The 18,203-nt window shown below is 37.6% G+C and overlaps 1 protein-coding gene across 1 annotated transcript; it reads right to left on the minus strand.

Annotated features, from left to right (window-relative positions):
* Positions 1-8,847: 8,847 nt before the first annotated feature.
* Positions 8,848-13,447, minus strand: hand2 (heart and neural crest derivatives expressed 2). The gene is made up of 2 exons (XM_086083233.1): positions 12,452-13,447; positions 8,848-9,766 (listed from the first exon to the last, which is right to left on the minus strand). The coding sequence occupies exons 1-2, from the start codon at positions 13,064-13,066 to the stop codon at positions 9,638-9,640; spliced, it is 744 nt and encodes a 247-aa protein (XP_085939359.1). The 5' UTR covers positions 13,067-13,447; the 3' UTR covers positions 8,848-9,637.
* Between the last annotated feature and the right edge of the window lie 4,756 nt (positions 13,448-18,203).

Consider the following 18,203-nt stretch of genomic DNA (forward strand, 5'->3'; position numbering starts at 1 on the left):
TTATCATACTAAGATATTGTTATTCAACAAATAACTGCAAGTTTGATGATTAATTTTCGATTATTTTTTTTTTCTCACGGCACTGTGATTTATAAATCCCAGAGATATTTTTTGTGCTGTGTTTTTACGAGCCCCACTAATCTGTAGAAGAGGTGAGGTTGATTAGTAGTTTCTGAATCATTTTTAGTTTGCTTAAATCTAGTAGTATTGTTTTTCATGTCTCCAAAGTTTTCACATTTAGTGTTTTAGTTTTTATCTGATTGTGCTAATTTTTTGCAGTGTCCTGCGGCTATCTCGGTTGCCTCACAATCTGATTTTGAGAGTTGTGAATTTTACGACGTCTTTTGCGGGGGCTGTAGTCTGGCAGTCCTTATTTATGAGCTAACGGGGTTTTTTGATGTGTCTTCCTTTGAAGTGCAATGCGTGTTTGTAAAGATCTATAGATCTTTGCCAAAATGAGGGAGGAATGAACAAAAAGACAGTTCATGTTTAAGATATTAACCAATGTAGATGAATTAGAAAATTCAATACAAAATTAAAAGGTTGTGGGTTAGAGAATGAAAAACAAACTTAAAAACAAAATTACAAAGGTTGTGGGGTATCGCCTACACTCCATTTGACAGGGTGAGTTTGATGGGAAAATTCACAGTTTGAGTTTGGAGAAATCTACAGGGAACAAAACAAGAGCGGAAGAAAAGGTAAGTCAGAAGCAAGCATGGACAATAATGCATATTCGCCGAATGAAGGTAATTATATTATATTATATATTTTATCTCAGAATCACATGTGAAAAATGTAATGTTTGGAGCCCAGTGTTTGCAAAAGAGTATAGATAATATGAATATATGTGAGTTTTTCCCAGCATGCCAGGATTCGGCCGATCATGGGATTCTGGGAAGAGAATATATGATATGAAAGGCAAAGTTATGCAAATTTAGAATAAATTTAGTCGTGGTAAAAAAATTACCTATTATTAAACAAAACCTATTTGAAAAATAAATATTTACAAGCTCTGTCTTATATTAATGAATGAGCGAATGTCATTCAACTCAATCAAAGGCTGGGCTCTATTTTAATGTCACAAAAATAGATATTTTCCTGTTCCAACAGCACAGGACCTACGGATCTCAACCAAATAACATTTACTAATCCCAACTAACAAAACTATCAGGGTTTTTCCTCCAAATAAAATTTATGTGGGTTTATGAGAAGACTAAAAACATATTCCGCTCTCAGGTTGAAAGGAGAGAGGAAATTCCACAACTGGAAAGGAGACGTGCCAGGCTCAGATATCTTATCAACTGATGATCATCAATCTCATCACCTCCAACTGGGAAAACAACGTCAGCTGATGTCCCGATGTCCAATTCCGGAGCTGTCGTTTGAGGACATCATTCAATCTTATTGTACGAGGATCAAGAGCAAGTGCCTTTTCTTGGGCAATCATTCCAAGAAGAAGTCACATTTTGGGCAGAATAATCCCAGGTGACAAATCGAAGAATTTGGGTAGTCTACCCCAAATTCTTAAAGAAGAGACGAACTATTGCGACACTCTTTTCATTCAACAACGAGCTTCATCACAAGATGGCTGAGAGAAGAGAAAACATCTACAAAAGCTGTGACATCACGACACTTCTTTCAATGTTAATCTGATTTGGTATTTTCCTTTAAAAACAATGTCTTAAGGTGTTGAACTATAGAATAGTTCAAATGAGGGAATGTTGAATTATTAACATTGTTTTTCTTTTTCAATATATATTCTTCAAAGTGTTTTTGATTTTAGTTAGATAAATACAACTGTGGTAGAATGTGGTCTGTTTTCCCCCTAAGGAAGTGAGGTGTCTGACTTAATCTGAAGAATCTAAAGGGCAGATATGTGGGAATATCTGGTGCAAAGCTGGTACAGAGTTCAATAGTTTATCTAGGAAGCCAATAATTTACCTCACATCTGTTAAGGACTGAAAGAACTCAATGGGAGATGGCCTGATTGTATTTCACTCTGCTGACAGGACAAGATCAAAGGGGGGGGGGGCACAGTCTCTTCCTCGGGGGCTGTGCTCTGTGTGGGGTTTTATGGGGGGTCCCTGGTGCAGGGAGGTGGAGGGGGCAAGTTGCCCACATCCTTGAGGAAGTGTTTAAGATAAGAAGAGGGGGTGTGTAGACTTGTTTTGACAGGAAATGTCACATGTTCTGAGAGACCAAATGGTACTTTCTTTGTCAATGGAGGGGGTGGGAACGATTTCTATATATATGCATGCATGAACTTTGAGAAGAACACATTTGTGGGTGAGCTGCGATGATTGAGCAGTAACTCCAAGTGGCTTTCAGAATCTGAAATAAAGCTGGCAAACTTGTTCACAGATTTTAACTTTGAATTTATTTGAACACGCAGAAATCAAAGAAATGATTTCCAACACTGTATATGACATGTACTCCATGTGACACTTCAAGGCGATGTTACTCTCTTAATTGATGTGGGCTACTCCAGTAGGATATAATCTCTATAGGTCATTAAGCTTTAGGGCAATCCTCTTTTAAAGATGACATATTGCATCAAGCAAAGAGGTCCTAGACCTCGACAAATCTCTGATTTTAGAGGCATGGCTTTCTGGACTTAAATCATGGCTCCAAAAACAACATATGTGACAGACCAAAGTTTTTCTTCTTCTTTGTTTTCACTATTTTTTTTATGATAATCATTCTATTTGCACGTGTCAAGCCTTGGAATGTTAGCCATAGAAAGAAGAAACAGAGCTAAGATCTGCACTCATAGATGATCACGCTTTGAAAGCGGAACAATGTAATTTCTTCAAGGTTATTCTGTGTATGAAGAAATGGAATTATATGCTTTAGTGTAGGAACTGATATTATAGTGTGTGTGTGTGCGCGCGTGTGCTAATTATCATCTGCAACCATAATACATTACATTTTGAGTACACAGTTATCTTAACTCAACTTTATTTACTTTGTATGTAGCAGTTTCATAATAGCTGTTTTATTTCCTTTTGTTGCTCATTTGTTTGAATCTGTTACATATTAGAGTGGAACAATACTGACCAGGTATGAGGGCGCCAGGAACATAGATGTCACAATCACAGCGTGCATGATATCACTCACAAAATTGAGTTTGAAAGTAAACAAGCAACTGTATTTTTCTAATAAACAAAAGTTTGTCTGTTGGTGAGTAAAACTCATAGACCTACTGAAAGCTTGGTTCAATTCTCCTCTCCTATTTAGTCATCTCTCATCTCTCTCATACTACCTTTCTTTTAGCACTGACTCTCATTCCTGTCCACATCTCCTCCTGGAGGCATTTGACTCCAAGTTGACGATTGTCCTCACAGCTGTAGCTCCTCCAGCCGTACCATCGCAGAACAAAAGCAGGGATGTTGCAAAAATGTTATAAACAATAAGTGTCCCGCAGCCGTACCATTGCAGTCAAGCGGCAACAGTCCAATAGTGCTGACATTTTCCTTTCAACAAAAATTGGGTTGTTGCAAACATACTGTGAGAGAAAAAACAACAAGCACCGATATTTTTGTCCATTGGTCAAACCACCAAAAACAGTTGACCATGGATCCACACAAAGTAAAATAAACATTAATTGACAATCAAGTTTTTTGTTAATAATAACACAGGGCTGCATTAGCCTTAGTCCAACACAATGACCATGGTAGTAAGAAGCACAAATACAAAATAAAAAATAATTATTTCTTTCCAAGACTCCACCTGACTGAAGTTGCTTTGTAGCTTTTGTAGTTTAGCTACTGTTGTCATTTTATTGTATGTTATAGCAACATTTCTATGGTGGATAGCTTGGGATACATTTCATGTAAAACAACTTGTGGCCGAGTTTGCTAAAAAAAAAATCCCCAAGTAGCTAGCCTAACACTGCTCGTATGCTAAAGGCTCGGGCTGTCAAACCACTGACTGTTTTGTTTTGTTTTGGTTTACACAGCATTTCATCTTTGTTTAATCTGTCCAAAAACACCACAATGCCATTTTTGAACTGTTGTGCTTGCATGCTACATTCGTTCACATGCTGCATCTCATTGGGGGTTTAGCCCACCTTGTCTATAAAACCTAGCGACGCCCCTGTTCTTCACTAGTTTCACACAAACACTCATACTCCAAAAGTTTTTGTCTTAAATGAACATGAAGTTTATGGCCTGTGTTCAAAAGGAACCCGAGGGGGAGGTGGCAGGTGGTATATATCAATATTGTATTGTGATATTGGCCCATACAATACACATATCACTGTAAGTACATAACCCAAGAGGAAAATAAAATGACAAAGCAAATAAGGGGGAAATGGCGCCCCCTTATCAAGAAAAGGGCGCCACAAAAGGCAGGAGAGGAAGCAAGAGAAGGCAGGGGTGGGAAAGGGGAGTGGTCTGCACAAAGTAATGGCTGCCAGATGTTTGTTGAAATTCTATTGCAGCCTTAGTGGTCTAACATGATCACCAGATGAGTGCACAGAGAGAACAGCAGTTGTGAGTTGTGTGTCCGCGATGATGTTGTGAGGAAGGTAAAGTATATGACAGTATACTAGACTATGATTGCTTACGTGTTTACAAAGTCTATCTGGGGGAAGAAACATTTGAATTATGACTGATTATGTTTGGATGCCATTTTTCTTGATAAACCATGTTTATTTCTCCTTCTGAGCACTACGGGAACACTTTTAAGCATTGCTTAGCATTTATTCATAATGAATAAAAAAGTAATCAAAATATAATGAAATGCAGTTAGTTACAGTTGTGCTTGAAAGTTTGCACTCCCTAAGCGAATGTAAACTTATGAGCACACTTTATGGTGAGACAATGGTTTAATGCCAATAAAATCCGAAGTATCAGAGCTATAGAACGCTATTTTAAAAGATAACTTATGACCATAAGTGGACAGCACTTAGGTACATAAATGAACTTGAGTCACTTTTTGAAGAAATTGTACATCATACCGTTTGTTTGTTTTTCTTGCCCTTGAGTAACATTATATTGAATTACCTGTATTCTTACTATCATAAAAAAAAATTTTTTTACTGTGAGTAAATCATTAAGCAGCTAGCAGTTTTAACCTGAGCCTTCATATTTTAGATTATTCCTTTTTTACATGTTTTTTTTGTGAAAAATGTCAAGATACAGACAGTAAATCAGACACCTATGCTCTTACTCACAGTACTAAAGTAGTACTCTTACTGCACTTCACTTCTTTTAACTTCCACTTGAGTACAATTTTTCCAAGGTAACAATACTCTTATGTTAGTATAAATATTGGCTACTCTACACCTCTGCCTTTGACATGCTAGTCTGTCAGTGTCACTGAGATGTGAGCAGTGCCTCTGTGTCACCAAGCCATTGTGTTAACAAAAGTAACTTGGCCAAATCTTATATTGGCTTTATTATTATTATTATTATTATTATTATTATTATTATTATTATTATTATTATTATTATTATTATTATTATTATTATTATTATTATTATTATTATTATTAAATGAGCATAGTCGCAGATAACTTTCAATATCTTGCTAATAGGGGGAGAAAACCGCAAAAGGAAAGCCCGAGCGCTACGAAATTGAGACACTGCTGAAGCATCAGTCAAAAAGAGGACACGTCATCAACAAGCAGAACTAGCAGCCAAGAGACGGGATGAGACACCTGATCTGCAACTCGATGTTGACACAGCCACAGCAATGGATGCGGCAACAGCCGCTCTGGAACTTTCATCAAATAAAACATTTCAAATGCACAATCATCTTCATTGAATAGAACACTTTATTTGCTTTGAATATTTCAAATAGCTCTATGGATTAAATTGTACCCTCTTACTATTTCTAAGTCAAAATTGGAAGATGTCAAGGAAGCAATTTTATATGGCAACAAAACACCAAAACAAGATTTTTATATATATATATATACAGTGCAGAGGACGTGAGATCGAGTCCGGGCTTCGGCCTTCCTTGGTGGAGTTTGCATGTTCTCCCCGTGCTTGCGTGGGTTTTCTCCGGGTACTCCGGTTTCCTCCCACATTCCAAAGACATGCATGGCAGGTTAATTGAACACTCCAAATTGTCCATAGGTGTGTTTGTGGGTGTGGATGGTTGTTTGTCTCTATGTGCCCTGCGATTGGCTGGCAACGAGTTCAGCGTGTACCCCGCCTACTGCCCGAAGCCAGCTGGGATAGGCTCCAGCGCCCCCCGCAACCCTTGTGAGGACAAGCGGTTAAGAAAATGGATGGATGGATGAATATATATATATATATATATATATATATATATATATATAATTATAATTTTTTTGATATATTGAATAAAAATACCCAGAAATAAGCAATGCAACACACTAGACAGAAAGAGTTGAAACAGTTTTCAGTTTTTCATATTAATTGTGTAAATTATAAATGACAAAACAACAAATGGAAAATATATACTGCCAAAGGGGGTCATTAAAAGGTCATGAGTGTCTGACGCCAGCTCTTTCGCCAATTATCTATTGTGCAGTCTGACTTTACCCCGTACGTCCCACGTAAGTCTTTGTCGAGACGTGAAAAAGCCTCTTAAGTCCTATTTTTTGTCTCTCTCCATCAACATACCAATTGGGATGCCAGATAAGACCTTATCAATAGATGACTGATTGACAGCTCCATCAGATACGATGACTACGAGACAACCAGGAAGCAAATAACTGTCCTGGGGGACTAGTGAGTTGTGTTGTACGTACTACTTCTGGTAGGCAATCTGATTGTTTTACTGTAAATCATATTCTTAACCCGTTCACACACAGACTAGCCAACAGTTTATTATTTAAGAGAGGGTTCAAAGGCCTTCCAGTCTATCCAGGTGTGCCTTTAAATGTAAATGCAACAGTGACTATAACATCACTTATGTTAGTCTATGAGGAACCACATTATATTGGCAGACCATGAGAAAATGCTGAAGAGAGGGATCCGGTCACTTCATAAACTTGTTCTTTTGATTACCACCAGTTGGACTATAAATTGAATAGTCATCCGCTTCCTGATTTCTCTGTGGTTTGGTATGGAAATGGTCTGCAACTTCAGTGTGCAGAACTAACAATGTTTCTACAAGGTAATCCAGTTCACACAGTGAATAGACAATAGCGTCATTGAAGGAAATCAACCAGTTTAGCCCATACGCTGATTCAAGACTTAAATTAAATATATAAATAAAAGCATGCAATATTGCAACAGCCACTTGAGCCGTGCCAGCACTTTTATTCTTTGTTTCTTTCTTTCTTTGTTTTTTCTTTCTTTGTTTCTTTCTTTGTTTCTTTCTTTGTTTATTTCTTGATTTGTTTTTTTCTTTCTTTCTTTCTTTTTGTGTAGATTTCGATATCATATCTACTCAAAGATTTGCCGCTGACACACCATACACACCATATTGTGTTTATTCTAAGTTGTGTTAGAATTAAATATGTTTTTTCAACACGTAAAATGAAAAGTGAAAGCACTTTCATCCATCCATCCATTTTCTTAACCGCTTGTCCTCACAAGGGTCGCGGGGGGTGCTGGAGCCTATCCCAGCTAGCTTCGGGCAGTAGGCGGGGAACACCCTGAACTCGTTGCCAGCCAATCGCAGGTGAAAGCACTTTACAACATGAAAATAAAACTGTTTTTAATGGCACTGTCTGGTGGATATATTCAAAGATGGTGTAATTTCAGTTTTTTTATTTAATTAATAAGTGGTGGACGAACAAATAAAATCCCAGCACCACTGGTTCATGTTAAAGATATTTATATAAGTACATTATCTTTGAACTGCACATGGTTTAGAGGCTCACAAAGCATCCAAACTTTCTGACAGATGTCATTATAACAGATGCTTTGGTTTGGGCAGCTTATTTTTAAATTGAAAACAGATCAAGTGTTTCCCATTATTAACACAAAATGTGATTGATGTTTTTAATAATGGTGAACCATGGTAATGCTTGACATTGTATATCTTAATAGCCTTTTAATGTGAGTGCAGGGTTACAAAAAGAATAACAACTAAATTCATTTGGAACTGATTTTTTTCGGTTTTTACTGACCAACATTTGGCAAACTCATTTTTTGAGTGATTCTTGGTTACTTCGTTCTTTGTCAAGTAAGACTACAGTTGCAATTGTATGCCAATAGCACAGTGCAGTGCCTGCTTTCGTGTGTAGAATTAAAGAGAGAGAGGGATGAAGAAACAACAAAAAATAATACTCACAGAGTTTCCTAAAAAAAAACGATATATATATATATATATATATATATATATATATCGTATAGTATGCTATCATATCGTATATGCGTGGAGCCTGTTAATGAGAATGACAATTAATTGTCAGTTAATGTTCAGCATGTGTCACAATAATAAAACACTGAGAATCTACAGACAGAAATGATAAATGGCATTTGTTGTTTACTGAATCAAGATAAATATAAAACAATAAAAATATTTTATGCAACATATGCTTTTAAGGAAAATCCCCCAAATAGAGTTTTTGTGTTAATGAACAATTAATGTACATTTTATACAATTATTCTTATTTGTGTACATGTGTTGTTTATATTTGAACTCATGCATATAGGTTTTGGTGGGTGATTGAAATTCCAGACAAATAACAGTTTTTATTTAACCTGTGCCCCTTTTGTTGTTGTTGTTTTGTTTTTTACCTGTGTCATTAAAGGGAAATGTGCTTATCAAAATTTATCAAATGGCATCTAAGAAGAAGAAAAAACGCTCTTCATGTAAACAGGTGGTGGTTTATTAAATTCATAACACAGATTACAGCCTATATTTAGCATTATTTACACTACCACCACGTTTTTCACTTCACAACACGGACACGTTGTCATCACAGTGACGTCACAATATGTATGTACACCCCAGCCCAGAGAGAAACAGAAAGACAAACACATTTGCAGGTAGACAATACAACTTCACAAACACCAACTGGTAATGAGAAATATTAGATGTATTTTGGTATTCAGTGGAGTGGCAGTTTGTCTCGTCCAAACAGCCACATTGCACATAAATATACGAGTTAAATAAAGCTGAGAGCAAACTGACCTATATTTGTACAGAATGCGTGTGTCATGGGATTAAATGAGTGGTTCAGATATCTTCAGGTAGCTTTGTATTCACTTTCATTTCTTTAAAGGGAACAAAATTTAAGAGCTTTTGTGGGCAAGTATGCATGCCGCGAATAACCCCGATCTATTCCAACTCATAAAATGGATCGACAGATAAAACATGGTTCAATTTGTTATTCAACATCCTCATCATTGACGTTTACAATAGTGACGCTGGCGATATGTTCATCCATTTATACACCATTTAGTCAGCATCATGGTGACTATCTCAATTTTCGATTGCCATGTGACAATTTAAAAAAAAGAGGCCGTATTTTACAGTTCGAAAATGTATAGCAAACAGCAGAAAACCACCCCAAGATGGGGACTAATAAACCTCCATGACGTTCTACTGCATGGGGTCAATTTCTTCATTTTCCTTGAGGGGATGAGGGTCCATACCAGACAAAATTCAATGACTTGATAGTTCATCTGAGTGCGTGAAGATCATCCCGCTGCCGAGTCAGAGCAGCGGAAAACGGAGTGCAATCGACCTGCAGGATGGATGGAGGTTACTGTTTGAGTTCCAGAGCCCAGACGTGCTGGGGCCATCCTGTGCGCCCTTTCGTCTTTTTGTCGCCCACTGACGACGAGGACGACGATGAGTATGACGACGAGGAAGCTGTCTTGGGGATATCCACCTGCAGACAAATGCCATTGTTGTGAAAACACAGTTTTGTCCGAGAGAGATGCAGAATCACAAGCACAGTTCAATCGATCCTGTTTTGGTACAGATGGAGCGTTTGTTTATTTTGAAACTATCAGGCTTGCTGTAAAATTGGACAAATAACAAAAAAATAAATGAATTTACATATGCAGTATTTTCGTACATGCATATTGTCGCTCAGTTGTTTTCCAGCACATAACATGAATGTCAAGAAGAAACACGAAACATCACAAAAAAATCTGTAATATAAAGAAATATATATTTAAAATTAAAAAAACATTATAATTATTTCACTGTCGTGAAAAATAACTACACAAAATTTAAAAGGCCCAAAAGGTTTCCTACAGTACAAAACGCATGCCTTCAAATGTAGGCTAGCTAATAATACAATTGTAATGTGTTTGATTTTTTTTTTTTTAATAAAAATAATTGTTTCATTGAACGCTTCACACGTATTGAAACAATAAGACATATCACTATTTTATCCGTGCCTTATAATTGGTCCCCATCTTTCCGCGTCTACTCGAACCATGACATAAAATAATAATAATAATAATTAATAATAATAATAATAATAATAATAATAATAATAATAATAATAATAATAATAATAATAATAATCGAATACACCACCTAGTAAATTATTATTTGCGGGCAGCAACAGAACATACCAACAACAGTTGTTTGTGTATGCTATTAAATAGCTAAATAAACACAATTAATTAAAATGTGGTCTAAAATTTACACACGGATTGGCCAGCTTTTCAGATGACTATTTTGAAGTAAGGCTACTTGGCTGATGTAATTTGCTCGCTTAAACTAATTTTTATGAAGCGGCACATGATGATTGAAACCTTATAGCGCAACACAGTAATATAGCCTAATTATGTTTTACATTTCATGTGCTAATTTTAAACATTCTAAACATTCTGGAGAAATAAGTTTTGTAAATAGGCCTAATAATATATCGACAGTATGCATTTTATGTGCACTTTGTCTAAGAAATTATGGGTTCTGTTTCAATATTTAGTCATAAATTTCTCGTTTAACAAAAGCAGTTTTTTTTTAAGATTGCAGCATTCGTTTCAACAATTTCCAACACATTCCTTCGCCAAGGCGCTCTTCAGTTCTGCATGCCATGGACGCCAGCTCTGGCTGTTCATGCTAAAAGTTATGCTGGCATGGGAAATTGCAGCTGAACATGTAGACCCCCTCGCTGAATGAGAAATGAAGTCCAACCCACTAAGCAAGGCAAACTCCCGAATTAGCAAGCGTGCTGTTTGCCTCCAGTAGTTCAGTGTTGTTCACTTTTGGACTTAATAAACTTCACACTGATTTTAAGATGAAATCATCAGTTCCTCCGTAAAATAAAGACAAGCCACGAATACAACAAACAGTTTCAATTTAAACTGATGCATCCATTGCATAAACAAACATGCATGTGCCAAAACGTCAGAAAGGACAGTGTGCGCGTGTACATGTGGATATGACGTAATCAATTGTGCGGCTATATATATATAATTATCATACTTCCTCGATTTCCGTCTTATTGGCAAGCTTGGATCGGCCCTTTAGTTTAGTTCTGAATTCACTCATCGTTAACCCCTTAATTGGAGCCGCAGAGTGGAGCATTAACTGCTGATCACATTCAAGTCAACTTAAAGTATGTAAGGTATTTGTAAATTTCCACCCGAGAAAAAATTTATTGCACTATGAGGATTGTGTGTTTGCTTGCAGACCTGCTTTACAATATGCGTGTGATCAGTTTTTAACATGCAGGACAGCCAGTAATTTGGAATATGGGGAAACTTGCCTGACTTCATTAATATTTTTGTCTTTGTTTCTATGCCGTTTGGGTGTAAATGCAAGTCATGGCTGGATTCAAACATGCGCACAGTAAAGCTTGGCGATACAAAATATGTCACAAAATCACAACAACAAAAAAAATACGTGCTGCGTGTTACAGCCTATGCACCATTAATGGGTTGAATGAATAGCATTTAAAAATGGAATTAGTGAAAAATGTTGAAAATAAAAATCTTGAAGGGGTGCATATGGTCATGCAGAGCCAGGGAATGCTCTATACTGAACTTTAGACTCTCTTGGCTCCAAACGGTCTGCGTAGAGAGCAATTTTCTGGCGCTGCTCGAATTGATCATTCGAGTAATCTTTCCAACATTTTCTTGTTGTTGTTGTTGTTGTTTGGCACAGCTCAATGAAAATCGAGAATATCGGGTGTTTCTCTTTTTTGTTCTCCGTGAATTCGGTTGTTTTTATTTATGTATTTATTTTAGTTGTTGTGTGGTTTTACAATTAGGCCAGTTTCCTGGACAGTACGTTTTTGATCAGTAGTTCAGTGTTGATTACCCCTCCCCTTTAATTTGTTTAAGAACTTGGAAATTGCATCTGCTGGCACTAATACTAGCCTATATGTATTTTTCCAAAACAATTGAGGTGGCAGGCTATTTATTTAGAATTAAGTTAAGTCTACCTTTAAATATTATAGGCGACTTTGTCAGGTCTTTATAGTAAATTTGTCAAAAATAAAAAATAAAATAAGTTAAATAAAAAAAAAACATGTCATTATATTTTACGTTGGATAATCATGTTAGTGAAACTTTTCAGGCGTGCATTTTTGCATCCCTGCATATGGCCTTACCGTGTCCCTCTTCCTCCGCTCCTCCCGCGCCTCTGTCTTCTTCAGCTCGGCCTTGAAGGCCTGCGTGTCTCCGTGCTGGCCGTCCTTGTCCAGGATGTCCATCAGGTAAGAGATGTAGCTGGTGGCCAGCCGAAGCGTCTTGATCTTGGACAGCTTGGTATCGGCGGGCACATTCGGGATACACTCCCTCAATTCCGCGAAAGCCGAGTTGATACTTTGAGTTCGCCGCCTCTCTTTCCGGTTTGCAGTCGGTCTCCGCTTCACTGTCCGAGGATGTGCGTGGTGGTGATGCAGGCCCACTTGGGCTCCGTTTACTGAGATGGCGCCAGCACCGGGAACTATTGCGCCGTGTCCGTAGTGGTGATGGTGGTGGTGAGGATCTAGGCCACTTACGTTCCCCGTGCCACTGTTGCCGTGGTAATCGGGACTGTAGCCCGGTGCGAGGCTATACTCGGTGGGCGACACATCAGCGTGACTAATAAGCCAGCTAGTAAAATAAGGAGGCGCTCCCGTGTCCTCGTGACACCGACCCGCTGCGGCCGCGTGCAGGGAATAGTGGTGGCTGTCGTGGTGGTGCATGGCCGGATGGTGAGGAAAGCCTGATACGAGACTCATCGTGAGACACTGACGCCCGCTCACAAACACATGCACGCACACGTGCACGCACGTAAACACACACCGAACCTTTAGGGATGCCGCTAAATCGCTGCTTAACGACTGTCCAGACCAGATGTTTGCATGTTGAATAATCTCCACATCGCGACAGGAAATATCCGCCTATAGTCCCAATGTATGAGAAGCAGTACTCCGATTAGAAAGTGCCGGGCTAGTCCACTCTACAGCTGCCCGAAGACCCCCCAACTGTCGACATGGTTCTTCTAACTTTCTGCCAATGAATCCAACCCCAAGACACGGGCTTCTCTTCTTTTTCGTCTATTTTTCACTCTAACCTCTTCTCACTAATTCATCGTCTTCTGCAGGTCTCCTTAAAGTATCAGAACTGTTTGGTATAAGGCAAGGTCCGTCTGTGCATGCAACCGGCTTAACATACTGGCTATAGTTGAGAGGGAGAGAGAGAGAGAGAGAGAGAGAGAGAGAGAGAGAGAGAGAGAGAGAGAGAGAGAGAGAGAGAGAGAGAGAGAGAGAGAGAGAGAGAGAGAGAGAGAGAGAGAGAGAGAGAGAATAACTACGTCATCTATACAACCGGGGGAGGAGACAGTCCTGACTTCGCAGACTTCTCCGACCAATGGCCAACCTTCCACCCTCCACTGGCCTCAACTGTAGGCTCTGTTTACTTGTTTTAAATGTCAATGGGCCTGCTAAGTAGGTCTGCTGGCACACGCGCACACGCACACGCACAACTCCATGTAACCATATGAGCTGCTAGGTCAACAGTAACGAGATATGTTCTTGGCAATGGAATTCGTACACAATTTACAATCATTATGTGGCCAACTTGTTTCGCATCCGTGAGGTCTTGTTGGAAACTATTTGTTTTAAAATATTTTAATACAAAGCCAATGCTACTTGGAACATTGGCACTGAAAACTGTGATTCTGCTTTAATTGCACCGCCATGAAATTATTAAACCTGAGTCCAGGGGATGATCAAGTTGCATTTGTTTCAGCAAGGATACGTGGTCTTCGCAAATCATGGTTGGCTGTTCATGGAGATTTAGTTCCCTCCCAGTCATCTTGTCCTCTGTCAAAATATCAATTTCCTAATAACAAAATTATATTTAAACAATTAGGCTTCCTTCTACAACAAGAAATATAAAGGAACCTCGAATTGAAGGCACGTGACTGAAGTTTGCTTATACTGGGATGCCTTTTCCCCGGTTCGCCGTAGGCCAATATGTCCACGAAAAGAAGCAATAAAGGCCAGACACAGGCCAGTCCTGAGACGCGCGTGAAGCATGTCAGCGTCCGTTTATTCCATGAGGAGGAGTTAAGTCACACACACATAACAGAAAAGATTTTGCAAGACCATGTTTAAAATTTAAAGGACTACAGAGATCGTTCGTTGTTGTTGCTGTTGTTGTTGTTGTTGCTTGTTTAAAAAACAAACAAACAAACACAAAAAAAACATTAGCTCTAGAGTTGGATTAATATTGCATTCGCACGACTGGTGGTTTGAATAATTGTATCATTACAAATTACAATACCAGATTGAAACTCTTAGTCGTTAACACTAATACTATGGCCATTATCACTATTCATACTTGTATTGAATTCTACTCATAGTTTAATTAGAAATAGGCTACGCCAAGTAAAAGCAATTAATGCCTTTATACGCCTTATTGGAGTAACTCAGTTAAATCAACAAAATACCTAACACATCATCATCATCAACAACAACAACACTAATAACAATAATAATAATAATATTAATATTAATATTAATAATAATAATAATAATAATAATAATAATAATAATAATAATAATAATAATAATAATAATGATAATGATAATAATAATAATAATAATGATGCATTTTATTGAAAATTTGGCGGAATTTTCACGTTAGTCGTAAACTTAAATCCAGTACAACAAGAAAAGTTGCCAGGTTCCGAGCTGCAAGCAAAGTAAAAAAAGAAAATGGAAATGAATTCTTGGAATTTCTTGACTTCGACCGTTGTTCTATATTTTTCATTTATTTTCATCAGCTAACAAAACACTTTACAAGACTTAATACTAAAAGGACAGTTTAAATGTTTTTTCTGCAGACAAACAGAAAATATTTGCTATTTTGCCGACGGTACGTGCACGTGACACTTGACCAAGATTCTTCCGTGTCACATGGAAGGCTTTTCATGAGGGAAAAAAAGGTTTACTATTCCGACACATAAAACTACTAAAATGCTTACATAAATAATTTTCAAGCACGAAATGGTAGACCTTCAAGAAAATTAAATGTTCAATGTTTGTTTCTACACATTATACGCCATTGTCATTCCCGCCGTATTTAGTGTGTTGCCTGCATACAGGCAGTGTGCGGTTTAGTTCCCTTTCTATGAACGTGACAGTAAATGCTTGTAAAAAACAAAACAAAACAAAAGATTCGTGGTACAGAAAAGGTGTAAATGCCACGAAATGGACACAGATCATATGTTTATTAAAGACCATTTTCCACAACTTTCACCACAAATGAAGTCCAATTGAAATAACACTCATTTACTCTGTAAATGACAATAGGCCTATCACAGTTTTATGACTATTTATTTTGTAAGTGACAATATTTGTAGTCCAAACAAACAAGCTGTTTCTTTTATAAATACATTTTTTTCTGTTATGCCCCTACATACTGCAAAAAAAAAATGAAAGGAACAAAGCGTTCCTTAATTATTTTGTAGTGTGTATGCAATGTATATAGGCCTATGTACTGCTAAAAAAAAAATAATAATAATTATTACATATTACAAACATAAACTATAGGACTGTAAAAAGGAAGATTTACATATCCAACCTTAACACCTAACTGTTGATTGTCCCTCTCACCCAAATTTCAAAGGTGAACTGTAATGCATTTTGTCAAAAACAAAACAAAAATCAGCAAAATATTTTTCAACATACAAGATGTTCTGCGTGTAGGATCAATATTGATCTTTATATACACGCAAAACATCTATGTTGTAGAATTTACCAAGGTAGTCAATGTTTTTATTTTACTATATATTTTGGGTGTGTGTGTGTGGGGGGGGGGGGGGGCGTGTGTGTGGGTGTGTGTGTGGATGCGTGTGTGTGTGCGTGTGTGTGTGTAAAACTATTGACTGTGACCTTGGTAAATTCCACAACATATAGATATTCTGTGTGTATAATAATGATCATACACGCAGAACATTTTATATGTTGCAGAATATTCTGCTGTTTTTTCTTTTGTTTTTGATAAATTGTGAGTTACATTACAGTCAACCTCTGAAATCATGGGTGACAGCGACAATCAACAGTTAGGTGTTAAGGTTGGCTATGTAAATATTTTATTTATTTATTTTACAGTCGTAGTTTATGTTTACAGATTATAAATGGTGTTTTTGGATTCGAACAAGTTTTTAAGCAATGGGATTATTCCTCCTGTGTTGTGGAGGTGAGCAGGAGCAGCAGACAGGCTTGTAGAAAGTGAGCAGGAATTCTCTGTGAGGAAGGTCTATGATTTATATTTGTTTAAGTGTTGAGTGGGGAGTGCCAGTTGTATGTGTGTGTGCGTGCGTGCGTGTGCCCGCGAATGTCAGCCTGCTCTGTGTAATCCATCTATGTGAATGGGAGCTGTTGCAGTAATTTAGATCAGTTTGTGTCTCCTGATAATGATATATAATTAGACTGTAGGTCAGTCGGTCAGACCCCCCCCCCCCCCCCCCCCCAGACCCCCACCCCCGTACCTATCCACACCCTGCCTCTCTCCCTCTCTCCCTTAGCCGCTCACCCGCTTTTTCTTTCTTTCTTTCTTTCTTTCTTTCTTTCTTTCTTTCTTTCTTTCTTTCTTTCTTTCTTTCTTTCTTTCTTTCTTAGACTTATCCACCATATGCCCTATGCTCTGATCTCACCCATCCTTCCTTTGTATAAATAAACCTTATGGAGTCGCACGATGCGTGTACGCATGAGCAAACGAGAGAGAGAAAGCTAAGTGTGTGTGCGCGCGTGTGTCAGGATGTGTGATGATGACGCATAGGTATACATTCCACAGCACCGAAAGTTTCTTCAGTACTGTTGTTCCTGTCTGGATTCAATTCCATATACTGTACAGTCTAACTCCACACACTCGATGAAATCCAACAAATCCCTTCATTTAATTTAAGTCGTTGTCAAAAGAAAGAAAAAAGAAAGAAAGAAAAAAAGAGTATTAGAACAGCACCTCTGCTATGCAAAATATCAATGTACAAGTTGGCAACGTGATATTAATAGAAAAACAATCACTCATTTACTATCTTATTTATTATAAAACAAATTTCATCTAATTAAAAAAAAAATCTGACGTTTATTTCAATAAACTTGAACTTGAAATCCAATTACATTGTGCAACATTTTAATAAAACAGAATGGGCTTGCAAAAATGATTCTATTATTCCTCCACAGGACCATAAGAGCTCCGTCTGTATTGTTTAGTCCACCCGTGGAAGGAGCTCCTGCAGTTAATTGCATCAATACCAAATAGAATGCAATGGAATTTCCCATCCACCACACCAAAAGACTTTTAATCTTCAGGTGAAATAATTCCTTTGCAGTCAAGACCCTTACTAATATTTGAGACCTCGCAAAAGCTGTATCACAAACAACAATACAAATTTACTACAAAAAATTGTTTTTGTCTTTGGGAGAAACCAAGTCTAAAAGTTTGTTGAGGTTGCAGACAAAGAGAGTGCAGAAAACACAAGTCACTAACTGCTATGAAGTTACAGATATACATGAATATGTCCCATGTGTAAATAAAAATAAATAAATACAAATATGTTATCTTTATATTGAACCCAACAATCCCTATATCAGTTACAGTTATGTTAATATCAAATGTGTTCCTTTGTGTGATGCCTCTTGAGGTTTCCCAGGTTATTGCAACATCTCACATTTATTGTGATAGTCTTTAGAATTGACAGAATTTTAAACTAATGTTATTGAATAGCAGGTTCAAGGGTCAAATCCTCAGGTCTTCCTGTATGTTCGTCGGGGGAAATTCCCCTGTTTGTAGCGCTATAGGTCAAGTAACTGATGAGAAAACATAATGTCATTCAAGGGTTGAGGAACAAACTCACGACCTTAA

The sequence above is a fragment of the Leptonotus elevatus genome, chromosome 8 (genome assembly GCF_054856555.1).
Source record: "Leptonotus elevatus isolate MCC_2025b chromosome 8, RoL_Lele_1.0, whole genome shotgun sequence".
Lineage (NCBI taxonomy): Eukaryota > Metazoa > Chordata > Actinopteri > Syngnathiformes > Syngnathidae > Leptonotus > Leptonotus elevatus.